The 12860-nt window shown below is 45.0% G+C and overlaps 1 protein-coding gene across 1 annotated transcript in view; it reads right to left on the bottom strand.

Annotated features, from left to right (window-relative positions):
• The window catches only part of efna3a (ephrin-A3a), a 55452-nt gene extending 54188 nt beyond the window's left edge, over positions 1-1264 (bottom strand). Inside the window, exon 1 of the mRNA XM_076106230.1 lies at positions 1098-1264. Coding sequence (XP_075962345.1) covers positions 1098-1207 — 110 coding nt within the window. The 5' untranslated portion in view covers positions 1208-1264. The remainder of the gene's footprint in view (positions 1-1097) is intronic.
• Positions 1265-12860: the final 11596 nt, after the last annotated feature.

Here is a 12860-nt window from a genome sequence, read left to right on the forward strand (position 1 = left end):
TGCCATCCACACGCTGACATTAATGAGGAGGAGGCAGTGCTGCACCGTTCCCATTAGGTTTTATGGCAGTTTTCTAACTGCTTGACTTGAGGGAAACCCACACGTCCGTGTGCATTCAAATGACTTTCATGCAATTTCTAATCATCTACTGTATGTGTGTACTTTCAGCTGAGAGCCTGGGAGGTGAATGAGGGACCAGGAGCAGATGGGGGGGGGGGGGGGGTTAGTGAGATGCAGGGGGGGGGAATTGAAGGGGACAGGCCGGCTGGTGGGACACGGCACAAAAATAGGAGAGGGAAGAAAATAACCAAGTATGAGATACAGAGAGGCGATAGGAGAGACCCGTGTATGAGGTGCATACAAATGGACAGGGGAGGGAACACAGAGGGGAGGAAGGGGGAGGTTGTGTGGGGAGAGGAGATAAAAAAAAATGTGAGAAAGATGGATTCACTGTTGGCTAATGAGAAGACAAAGGCAGTAGAATCCACATCGATCTCTGCCCCCACACAGCACGCTGGCTTCACAGCTCGCAGGTAGAGAGGGAGATGGGAGAGAGCCTGGGGAAGCTTACCCGAGGTAACAAACCTCACCGCTGTGGGAGGAACACGAGTGACCGTGTGGCGGGCACACGAATTTACAGTTACACAGATTTATGGAAGTTTGAGGTGCCGGGTGATTTGTGTATTTGTGCTGCAGGTAAGGTGACGGACGACGCTGAAGTGAAAGCAGGACACATGAAGAGGTGGCTGCTGCTTCAATGAGGCATACACTGATTGTGAGGTTTAAAAAAAAAAATGAAATATTTATACAGCAGCCACTCTGCATGCAGGGCGCAGAGATAGAACACTTCCCCTCTGGAGATGCATTACTGTACTCTGACTCCATGGAGAGGAGAATTATTTTACAGATGAAAAATATTGAATGATGGCAATCAGGATGATATTCTGTCTTATCTTAAAGCTGTGGAAATAAATGACTGTTCTACTCATCGTCTGTCTGTAAGAAGGTACGACCACCGTCTTTGTAAACAAGTTATCAGCGCAGGTGCGCATGAACAAAGAGGCACACGAGTTAATGCGCTGCGGAGAGCCACTTACAGTAGGTTCGAGCTGTTCCAGTACACCGCATGCCGGTCGTTGGCTCTCGTCAGGTGCAAGTTTGTAAGCGCCAGCGTGACGAGGCTGAGAGAAAACGTTGCGAGAGCCATAATCCCCTCCGGTGCTCGTCCGCCGCCCCTGGTTCCCCTCTCGTCCCTCTGCGTCCCCGCTCCTTCTGTCCCAGGCGACGCGTCGGTCACAACATCCCAGCGGTTGAAAAATAAAGAAAAACGCCTTTTCAAGTTGAACCGGGGTGACTTCTGGAGTGGTTACGTGGTTACGTGTTCTTCAAATCCCATTGCGACGTGAGCCATTTGGGCATCTTTACCTAAAAACCTTTCTGGACTTCTTTTCTCGTGCCCGCTGCGCACTTTCGAGTCTCTCCTGGTTTTGTTTGGCGCTTCTTTGCTTTCATCGGAGAGGAACAACGCAGGCGACGCTACCGCATTCACAGCTGACGGCTGAGCTCGGTGTTTATCGTTCTTTGCGCAGCTTTGAAGCCGCTGGATCGCCGTTGGAAGGACTGTGTACCATGCGCTCCTCTCATCATCAGCATCATCACCATCACCAGCAGCCTCACGCTGCGCACACAACGCTACAAACCCGCCCTCTGATGGCCGAGATGCGCTCGCATCCGTCCGTGCGGCGGCCCCGCCCCCTCAAACCATGCGGCCCGCGTGAGAGCGTGCGTGTGCGTCTTTGCGTGTATTTCAGCAACTGTGTGGCGAAAACGTGTCCTCTTCAATACAAAATACGTGACTCATCAGGTAAGGGTTTAGGTTTAAGATGAAGATAATAATAACAAACAGTAGTTTAATGTTTCGTTTGAGGTGAGATTTAGTAGTATGTTATTATTTTAATAAAACAACACAGGCCACAACTACAAAGTTTATTATTTTTTTTATCTATAAGGTTCAGGGTTTACTTTGGGATTAAACTGGGAACAAACTAAAAAGACTCAATTCCTCACCAGCTGTGAAATGACTCACTATCACATGTTGAATCATTACCGTAGTTAATTACAAGCACGCTGTTCACATTTTTGTCAACAACTAGAAGAAAGAGGAAGCTGTTTGATGTAGAAAGGTTTAACAAATTAAAGGGAAAAAAAACAGCTCCATGGTGGTGGAGAGCGCTGGGATCAGATTACATGATAACCCGATAATGGGCCAATTTGAGATTGTGAAAGACGGCAAGCTATGATTGGTCAGGGCCCATCGCGTGGTCTAGCAGGCCTCATCACAGGGCCGAGACTCGGCGATCGCTAATCTACGTCGTTCAGCTATCTGAGGCATTTTAATTAAAGTCGTTCCGAGTATTGATACATCTGGAAATGCCTCTGATGCAGCCTAAAATGCTGGATCGGGTATCGGCGTCTACGTGAGCCCATATGAACCGATCCGATATCACATTATCATACAAGAACAACAACAACACGTGTCACTCGTTACATTATCAGCTCCTGAAAAAAAAGTATTACTGCGTCCTAAATCGATGATGGAAGTAGCTAAAGAGTGAGCCATCTCGCGTCTTCCTCTGTTGAGAGTTGCACATGCTCAGTACCGATCGGGCATCGGGCAGATGCTAGCACAGCATCAGCAATTTGGCACCATTTTACACTGGAAAATTGATTTTGTTGTTTTTAATGCACCAGTATGGGCTTTTTTTAAGCGTTTATTCTTTAGGCTGTTGGAGTAAAAGATTTTGGAGAAATTATTATTTCCAATTCCCTATTCAGCAGGGGGTCAAGGGTTAAAGCCAGGATTTACATTAATATTAGAAAATGAATACAGTCAGTGGAAAGTCATTACGAGTATAGTCACAACACACGTGTGTGAGTGATTGTGTGTGTGTGTGTGTGTGTGTGTGTGTGTGTGTGTGTGTGTGTGTGTGTGTGTGTGTGTGTGTGAGTGATTGTGCGTGTGTCTCACAGTGAAATACAGACCGAGGGAGAGAGCATGGAAATTTGGAGACTTTAATTAACCTGTTTAATTTCGCCTGTGGTGGTTTAACCACTCTATCTAGCCTAACGGCAGCCGGCAGTATTAATGGCTCAGTTAATTCCAAATATTAGTCATTAGCCTCGGTTTGATTAACTCTGCCAATTTCATATCTCATAATAGTGTCCTTTTTAGAGGGGATATCAGTGATATTCACACCCGTAAACGTGGCCGTCGACGCTGTTGGTGAAACTTTAGCCGAGCGATCCAAACATTAATCCGAATGACCTCCAGTGATGAATGAGTGTTCATTACACTTCAGTCCCTGAAGGTCATGCGCACACTCCCGTGAGTGAGGAGAGGTAGCCGGAGTCAGCTGTGGATCTGCTGCCGTCCTCTCTCGGCTCTCTCTCTCTCTCTCACACACACACACACACACACACACACACACACACACACACACACACACACACACACGCACACACACACACACACACACTGTCGTTTGCTCTCACTCACTCCCTGCCTCTCTGTTGTTTTTGTCAGCGATGACGCCTCTCTTGAGTGCCCTCCAGGCATGTTGCCGTGGCGACTGGAGTAAAGGCGCGGATGAAAGAGCAAGTACCATCACTTTTTTTTTTCCTTCTCCCAACTCTCCCTCTCTCCGTCCCACCACCTATCTGTGCGGCTCCAGTGGATCACTCGCCTCCATCCGCTCCAACATTTGTCATCCTTTATGTCGCCTGGCGCTCACAGGGGAAGTGCTGCATATGAGGAGCATCTTCTTCCATTTCTTTCGTGATCGGATGATCCCTCGCTTCCTGTTGCGCGCACCGACCCGTACAGTGACAATGAAAGTGCGCCCAAAATATAGAGAGTGACAGTTAATACGTTTTCTGCACCTCGTCTCAACCGGCAGAGGCACACATGCATATTTATGACGTGCTTGGTGTGTACTGAGTGTGCGTTTTGAACGTGCGACTGAATGAAGCTTCCCAGTGTCAGAAGTTATTGAGCGCAGTTGTTCTTTGCACCATGTGATGCACTTTGTTTGTGCTCCTGAAGCAGCAGGGCTTGGATTTTTTTTGCAACAGGCGCACACTATTCTAACGGTACCATGGCTCGTTACCTCGACTCTGGCTCCGTTTTCTGATTAATTCATGAACAGCAGCTATGGGCATATTGATTATTCAGATAATTTGTTATCATCAATCAGCCTCGACTCTTTCATATGTCCTTGTTGACTTCATATTGATTTCTTAACCGACTTCATTCCTGGCGTAAGCAATATTCCAGGAGCAAATGTGCTGCTTTTCTTCCTCAGTGGGATTTCTTTATTCTTCCTCCTGGCTTCTATCTGTGCAATCTCTAATTTCCGAAACCCATCTGTTCCCCTTCTCCCCACGTCTGACTTCAGACTAATCTCAGCTTTAATGTTAATGGATTAAAATGAGGTTGTCTTGATTGAGGTTTATGTCCAGTGGCGGTGTCGGTAAACAACAAATGTATTTGATGAATCAGTTAATCTAGTGAAATGTCAAAACGTGAATATAAAGTGGCTGTGACAAAAATAACAACGGCCCTCTGAACTTGGAGAAGCAGACGAATGAACGTCTCCGTGTGAAAGTGAGAGCGTGTGAAAGACGCATCTCTGGCCTGCCGCCCGAGCTCAGCATCACGTTAGCAAACTGTCAACTTCCCATCATCCTCCTCTTTTCTTTGCTTCTTCAATTGCATGTGAATCTGCACCCATACAGGTGACAAAGTGAGAGATGGATAAAAAAAAGAGTAAGGGACAAAAAGTTTCAGAGTGTAAGAGAAAGAGAGGAAGAAAGAGAGCGAGCCTGGAGGCTGGAGGAAGGAAGAAATGACACTGCAGGAATCACGGCAGACGTGGAGAAGGTTAGAGAAGATGAAAGTGTATGAGAAACAGAGGAGTTTACGGAGGGGAGCTGGAGAGGGACACATGGAGGCATTAGCTAAATGGAAGAAAGGCCAACAGTGTTTTTGGTAATGGCACGGTGCTGAGGAGAGTCCTGGCCCAGGCTCCAGGTGGGCCTCCATCGTTTCGTCCCCTCGAGTGTTGCGCTTAACCTGCCGCGCTTCAGTAAGTACCCAGCTGTGCAAATGGCTAACGTGATTGTGAAGATATAAGCCCAGGATAATGGCATCTGCCAAGCAATCAAGAACAATGTTCCTCAGCGCCGGGCAGTGATGAAAAAAAGGGAGCGCCCGGAAATGGATGCTGTAGGATGAAGGGCCGAGCCTCCGGGGAAGGGGAGCGATGTGTTGGTAAACGGTCGTAAAGGACCGAGGGGCCGGAAGAGCGGGGACATGAACTCTGAGGACAATCTGTTTAAGGGAACAGATAGAAATGAAATAGCAAAATGATGTTTGGAGTAAATTGTCATGGATTAAGGGCACATTACCTCTTAAGAAAACAAATATGGTCACCATATGAGGGCTTGGAAAACCAGCAGAATAATAACAACGATGCAGCAGGATTTTGTTGGGTTGGGCCTTTTAAAGCCATCGTATGCGTTATATCAGGCTATACCAAAACTTCACCGGTCTGAAAGACTGGATTTGTAACAAAAACAAACTTGTTCATGTGGTAAGTTCTCCGACCACATGGAGCTGAAAGACGAGGTGAACAGCCTGCCGTCCTACGTTGGACATACGAGAGGTGATGGAAGTAATTGTGTGAAGAAAGAAAAGAGAGGAGAGCTTAAGAGACAAGTTCAAACCTTTCTTTCTTGCCTCTGCACGCCTGGCCGATTGCGGTGTTGAACTGCTTGTCAGATTGTCGGTTGCGGAAAGTTACAGAAGTTCAGAAATTGCCGCAGTCCATGTATGTCTTCAAGGAGCCCCGGTATGGATGGAATACGTCTTGACTGGAATAATTGCTGCAAGGTAAATACATTTTCCAAGATTGTGAAAACTGGATAAAATGACAAGTTATCGACATAACAAAAGGCCATACCTGGTCTCAGACTCACAGCAACTCACAGCAACTTAGTTTTTGTCTGTTATTAAGTGCACTGTACAATATTTGATGCAGACTGATCAAAAAATAAATAAAAAACCTTTGGGAAGTTTAGAAATGTCACTAAAGACCCTTTTACAGTTTGTAAACTGATGACGAACGTCAGTGTGAGCACGCAGTTTGGCAACGGAAGTACAGCGGAGTGCAATAACTGGCTCAGCTATGAAAGAGCATTAACCACCAAAGATCACAAATGCAACATAAACTAATCGACTCTCCAGGTCCATTTGCTGTTAGTGAGTGAGTGGAATACATTAGCAAGTGGCCCAATATTTAGTGGTCAGGTACATAATACGTGTAACGTTACACCACCTGCGCTCATGTACACAACGTCAAATACCATGACATACACTCAGAGCGTTGTGTTTATTGAGTTATGAAATGGGCCGTTGTGGTGGAAAATTATTTTACTTTTTAAGCTTAAATGAAGAATATTGTCAAACAGAACTTGTCTTTTAAAAGTATTTATTCTCTGGCCAGAGAAGAGGCACAGTTATACAGAGTCACTCGGAGTCTGCAGAAGTGTGCACTCCAGATCAAAATTCGTACAGATTTATAAAGAGAACAATCAAGGGTGGGGGCCTGCACTGGAGCATCCGGTTTTATCCCATGAAGGCCATGCTGTCAAAGAAGTATAAGAAGTGCTTTATCTGTGCAACAACAGACACACAGATGCATACGTTTTATCCTTAAGGCATAGAACATGTGAACATACAATAGGTACTTGTTATCCAACACGAAGAAGAAGAGGATATAGGTGCAGGCAGTCAGCTGCATGGATCACAAGTTACATGATGCAAGCTTATGATAGTCTGATTCACAACAAGTTAGAAAACAGTTCTATTTCATAAGAATATAAAATACACATAAGAATATAAACTATGATAAGAATATAATATTTCCATTACCCAAACAGTAAGATACATTTGAGCATGTATGTTAACACAACGGATGAAGATCTACTGAGTTCAGAGCAAAAGTACAAGTACTTAAGCATTTACACAATATACTAAGTAGAAATATATACTAAGTAGAAATGTTCCATTACACCGTACAAACACCAGCATTTTTCACAGTCCATCGTAGTCAACAACACGTTCAATAGCTTGCAGTCATAGACGCCGCCGGTGTTTTGGTTTGACGAGTGACTATGTTAACTGATGACTCTCAGCCGAGTGAGGCCGTGGTTGCTCGAAGAGACGGCAGCTGTTGAAAACACCAACAGAACATGTGGGTGTCCTCGTAAAAGCCTTCAATCAGTTATAATGACATACTCATCTGTGTTTACTATCTACACCAACCGTCTATGCAAGTTACTACGAGCAACCACAAACGCATTTGGCTGAACGTCACCAGTTAACACGGTCGCTTGTTTAACCGAAGCACCTGTTGCTGTTGGGCCCCCTTCAGAACTCTGTAGAGCTGGAGTCCGCTGTTGGAATATCGATTGTGAAATGTTTCCTTCGGACAACAGTTATGATATTCCAGCAGAAGCTGAATTCACAACCCGTTATTTTAAGACCGCACACGCAGGGTGAACGGTGGAGAACGGTGGAGCGGTGTCGATAACATTGAGGGGAGGCGAGACAAAACAAGAGCAAAGCAGCATGTGTCTGATAAGCAAACAAAAAATTGGAGACAATTTTCTGCTTGACTATTACAAAAAGAGGAATATTTTCCACCACAGAGAACCGTCAGGAGACTGAAACAGAACGGTGGAGAACATTCGTATGTTTGTGGCGACTCAAGAATCCAGAAAGGCTTTTTAGAAAGGTTTAGCTTCTTATATCATGGGTAAATAAATAGTTTGATTTAGTGTATTATGCTAAACAAAGAGGGGACGAGAGTCTTGAATGAAAACAAATGATCAAAAAAAAAAAAGAATTCAACTGTTGCACTTTCATCCACAGAAGAAATCAGAAAGCTCAGAAAAGATGTAGCTGGCATTTTTATCATAATGTGAATACGTGAATACACTTATTGTAAGTCGCTTTGGATAAAAGCGTCTGCTAAATGACTAATGTAATGTAATGTCATAATGTTGCATTATTAATAGAAATAGGTGCAATTCAGTACTCATCCGATTGATCTGTAGTAAAGAAAGTCCCTGTAATGGGTTCATTACACAGAACCGACTGCCTAATTGATATGTTCTCATGAGTTAATAACTATTAAATGTATGAACTGTATATCGATGTGACTCATATTGTAGCTGTAAAAGCACACGAGAGACGGACAGAAAAAATCTCTCTGCTTCTTCAAGACTGACAACAAATCAATACGAGTAATGGCAAATCCTGTTGGCAAGCGTTTTGTTCACTCTGGACAAAATTGGAAATTAGTTGAAGCCCTTTGTAACAGAACACAAAGCATTAAACATGCCCACACAAGCCTTATGCAATAACAACACCACCATACGCTCCATTTCTGGCTAAAAGTTGTTGTTTTTCTCTCACTTGGGTCCGTTCTTAGTGAAAAGCCTGGGTATTGGTTTTGTACGACAAAGCAAACAACAGCTGAGTCAATAGCCAGGCTCAAATCAGCAGCCTGGACTGACCGCAGGACGAGCATCGATTGAGGAAGCAATTAAGTATGCGTCTCAATGTATTCATAAAGGACGGTTTCTCTCCCCACCCTCTCTGCTGGGTGGAAGTAAAGCTGGCGTCTCTGAAATCCTGTAATGGCCAGTAATTGGCTGCAAGGAGGGCGTCATCAGTAAACACTTAATGTCACACCCTGTATGGTGAGAAGAAAAGCAAAGCCCCTTTGCATCTCATCGCTGTGCTTGCCCACTGCTCTAATGAGAAGCTATGGAGGTGGACCCGCACCGGCAGAGAGAAGTGACTGGCAGCGTGAATCAAAAAGACAGTGATAGTCACTCCGGGGTTGGCTGCATCCTGCATGTACAGGCCCCATAATGCTCAAGGAGGACAGATATTATTAGCATAGAAACGACTCGCACTATGCCATAACAGCTTGTAGAGTAGGCGCGGCCGGGACCAAAAGATCAATGTGTGACCACTCAGCCTCGTTGTCCCTCGTCTCTGCATAGACACTTAGCTCCGTGTTGTCAAACGATGACAATCCATACGCGCCGCCTCCACTCACCTGTGCATCCGTCCTTCGTCCCAAAATATACATCCACACTGAACCCCGCCGCGTCTTCCCATCGACGGCTATTTTTTTTGCTCTCCTCCGTAAATGTTAGGTCGAAAGTTCACTTTGAAATAATGGAGCATGTGACCTTTTTCTCCGCGAGCAGGAGATAATGCTCCGGAGGAATTGGAGCATTTTGGATGAGAGGGGTGTGCAGAGGATTTGGGGGGGGTCAACAAAGCCCTGAGGGAGAAGGAGAAATGTCACAATCACTACCGGAGCAAGGCCTGGCCTGGACAGCAACCTTTCCCTGTGTGCTGGATTATGTCTTCATGTTAGGGACTGTTAACACAGACGAGGAGGAAGACAAGCTCATTATGGAGGATGACGACACAGAGGGTTCAATATTCATCAAGCTGAGAACTAATGCTTTGATTATTTATATGTTGTGTCATTTACAGTATACAAGCCTGTTATAGGCTCTTACTCATTACCATGTTCATGCCGTATTCACGCTGCATGCAACAAGTAACTGTAGCTTATTTCACACAATTATTATAACAGCATCCTGTCCTAATGCACCGCCCTACTTTTCCATTCCACCAGTAATCTGAGGCGTAAACCAGCCTCCTGTATTAGCTTCTGTAGCGAACCGCAGATAGGGATCCACATCCACTGCAACCCGCCGGCTCACAGACGAGTACAGGACAGGAAACACAGCAACTGGGTTTGAAATAAGTACCAAGCTACTGAGCGGAACAATAAACGGACCTCCAAGGTCAATAATTAAATGACAAACAAAATTGATTTTTTTAAGAAATTACATTTAAAAAATATTTTTTATGTTGGAAACACTCTTTGGTTGTAATTGAATGTTAGAGAATATGATTCAAAGACAACACGATTTCCTTTTTTTTATTGCTCCGTCTTGCTCATCGTCATTTTGTGTTTGCAGGTTGCAAACTCCCATCAGGCCCTTCACGCAGGTTTAAGTAAATGCTTGTAATTGTTTGCAAGTACAATTTAACCGTAGTCGAAGTAAATTCGAAGTAGTGTGTGTGTCTGCGTTTATCTCCAGAAATCAAATCAACCGTTGATTCAAGTGTTTGTCTCCGGTGTGAAAAAAGAAAAAACCCGTCCAACTGTTCAAAGGGACTTCACTCCTGGTCGCCTTGCATCCGTGCAGCATCACAGCGACACATGGCAGCATGCCCAGAAGGCCTGTATTTGATGCTCGGGATTTCAGTCACGAGTCCAACTGACGCTCGGTTCACTCATCCCTTTGGCTGTGGACCAATCCCAGCTTGCGATGCCCAGGCAAGCCGTCATGAGGTCACTGTGTCAGGCCGCACCATCTTGCACAACCCTCCGCCTGCAGGGCCGAAAGGAGTTGACTGACCTAATTAGCCGTTTGAATAATTGCCGTACTGCCCGGCATGTGGCTGATTTGGATGTATGCGTGTTTTCGTGCTTTCATTCATTGCTATAGACAAATCAGGGTTGAGGGCAACAGTAGACAAGCCGCCGTTACAGCCGTCGCTCACTTGCGATCACACGTGTAACGCTGCAAAGTATGTGCCTGTAAAGGATTTCCCCTTTAAAGCGGATAGAACCTGTTACACGCTGAAAATATAGTCATCAAATGCCATTAAAATAAGGGTTATAACTGTTTTAACAAAATGTAGTCCAGTTTTATGAGACGGCTAGACGTGTTTTCTCTTCTGTATTGTAATTAGCAGCTCCAACAACACACTTTAACTTCAGAAGAAAAAAAAAAGAAAACAGAAGGTGAAAACCACAAGCCTCTGCTCCACTTTTATACTTCTCTTTATCAAACCCTCGCGTTTTGCTCACATTCTGAGCCAACCAGGGGCCGCTAAAGACCAAGCAAACCACATATTCGGGGCCGCCCTGCAGACCATCTTTTGCTGGCTTGCTACTATGTTGTTTCCTGCCCGGAATTCCAATTTTAGGGTATCATGTGTTATCTGAAATTATGCATCTTCCTCGGATTACAATGCACAAAATCATGGAGTTTGATGATTTAAATCATTAGCTAGCGAGCGATCCCTGCTGGGTTTAATTAGCCAGCTGTTCCACACGGCACTTCCACATAAACACATTGTGGATGTTGGATAGAAGTGGTATGTTAATGTTATAGTTTTTCCCAAAGCCTGTATCAAAAACAATTCACTGATTAAGTAGTGCTTTGAGACCAACACAGACTACCATCATAGGGGGCGAACAACCCAAACACCTCTGCTTTTACTGTCAGTATGAATGCTTTCGGTTTAACTACGCCTCGGCTCTTCACACATGAATCAGCCACCGGACTCATCTGGACAGAGGGGTCAACCAATCACACATCGTCCCCATGAAGAGGTCTCACGCCTTAAGTTCTGCTCCTGATTGCACGTCAAGATAGCTCTTCCTGAATGACCTTATTGGCACCGTTTCCCCAACTGGGAGTCGCGAAGCAAAAAATCTGCCTCCATTTAAATCCCCTTGTTCTGGCTTCTCCCCGAACACCCCGTTTTGTTTTTTTCTGTTCTTGTGAACGTCAGTACGAGCCACAGAGGGATCAGCCGATGCTCGGAGAGCTATTTCAGCAAGCAGTCCGCTCTGCTGTAAGCACTTGTACAAAGGCCAAGTGCAACGCCTCAGAGGAGTATTGTTAGCCAGCAGTCCAGTGAGGGGGAGTAATGAACCGAGCAATCGGTGGGACTTGCGCGTAGCCCGGTGACACGCGGCTGGTGTGGTCACATACAGTATGTGGTTACACATGCCTCACGGGGGGACTTTGTGCAGAGTTTTTATTTTTTTTAAGCCCAATGTCGATGCATGCAGGCCATCTTTGTCTGCGTTCTCCGATGAGCTGATAGTCGACGAGGAGAGACGGTCATCAGATTCTATTGTTCTATTTTTTTTCCCTCTATCGCTCTGCCAGACACAGTTTCTCGCGACGGCATGATTTTCCCAAATGTCAATTCTTTCAAAAAATGCCACTCAAACTGCAAAAGACGGAACGAGATAGAGAGAAAGTAAATGATTGAGTGGGATTTAAAGCCCCGGAGTGGTTTGAAGAGAACCTTGTTTAGCTACATTAACGTTGAACTCTGCTGAGCGAGAGAGAGAGAGAGAGAGAGAGAGAGAGAGAGAGAGAGAGAGAGTCGGAAAAGGTAATAGCGCTCTCTGGATTGAGGATGCCTCATTATTTGTGGTGATGTGAATCGCATCAAAGCAGCTTATTATGATCATCAGCGCTCGATAGTGGAGATGGAGGTGATCCACTCCTGGGCTGAGGGCACAGCCGTAGTGTGCTATTGATTTGGCTGTTAAGAGGTGCTTGTGTTACAAAGGGCATGCATCTCAGTCTTCCATTAAAATAATTATGCTTTCTATTGCCTTTTGCGCACCTTCTGTGGCCCGTTGAATGAATAAAATAATTAAGTTGCTCTTTATGTGTTTTTTTTTGCAGAGATCAACAAACTCAGCCGCTACGTGTCATGTGCAAGGTTGCTCAGGTGCTATAAGGAGAGGAGAAAATACTTTCTCAGTGGAGACACAAGACAGTTTCATCAACTGCAGGCTTATGGTGATTTTATAACATTTCCAGATTGGCCCATCAGATGTTGAAATTTTGGGAGAGAGCAATTAAGTTCTGTTTTGTGCATGAACTTA

The sequence above is a fragment of the Anarhichas minor genome, unplaced genomic scaffold, assembly GCF_050575085.1.
Source record: "Anarhichas minor isolate MPS153535 unplaced genomic scaffold, ASM5057508v1 ptg000033l, whole genome shotgun sequence".
Taxonomy (NCBI): domain Eukaryota; kingdom Metazoa; phylum Chordata; class Actinopteri; order Perciformes; family Anarhichadidae; genus Anarhichas; species Anarhichas minor.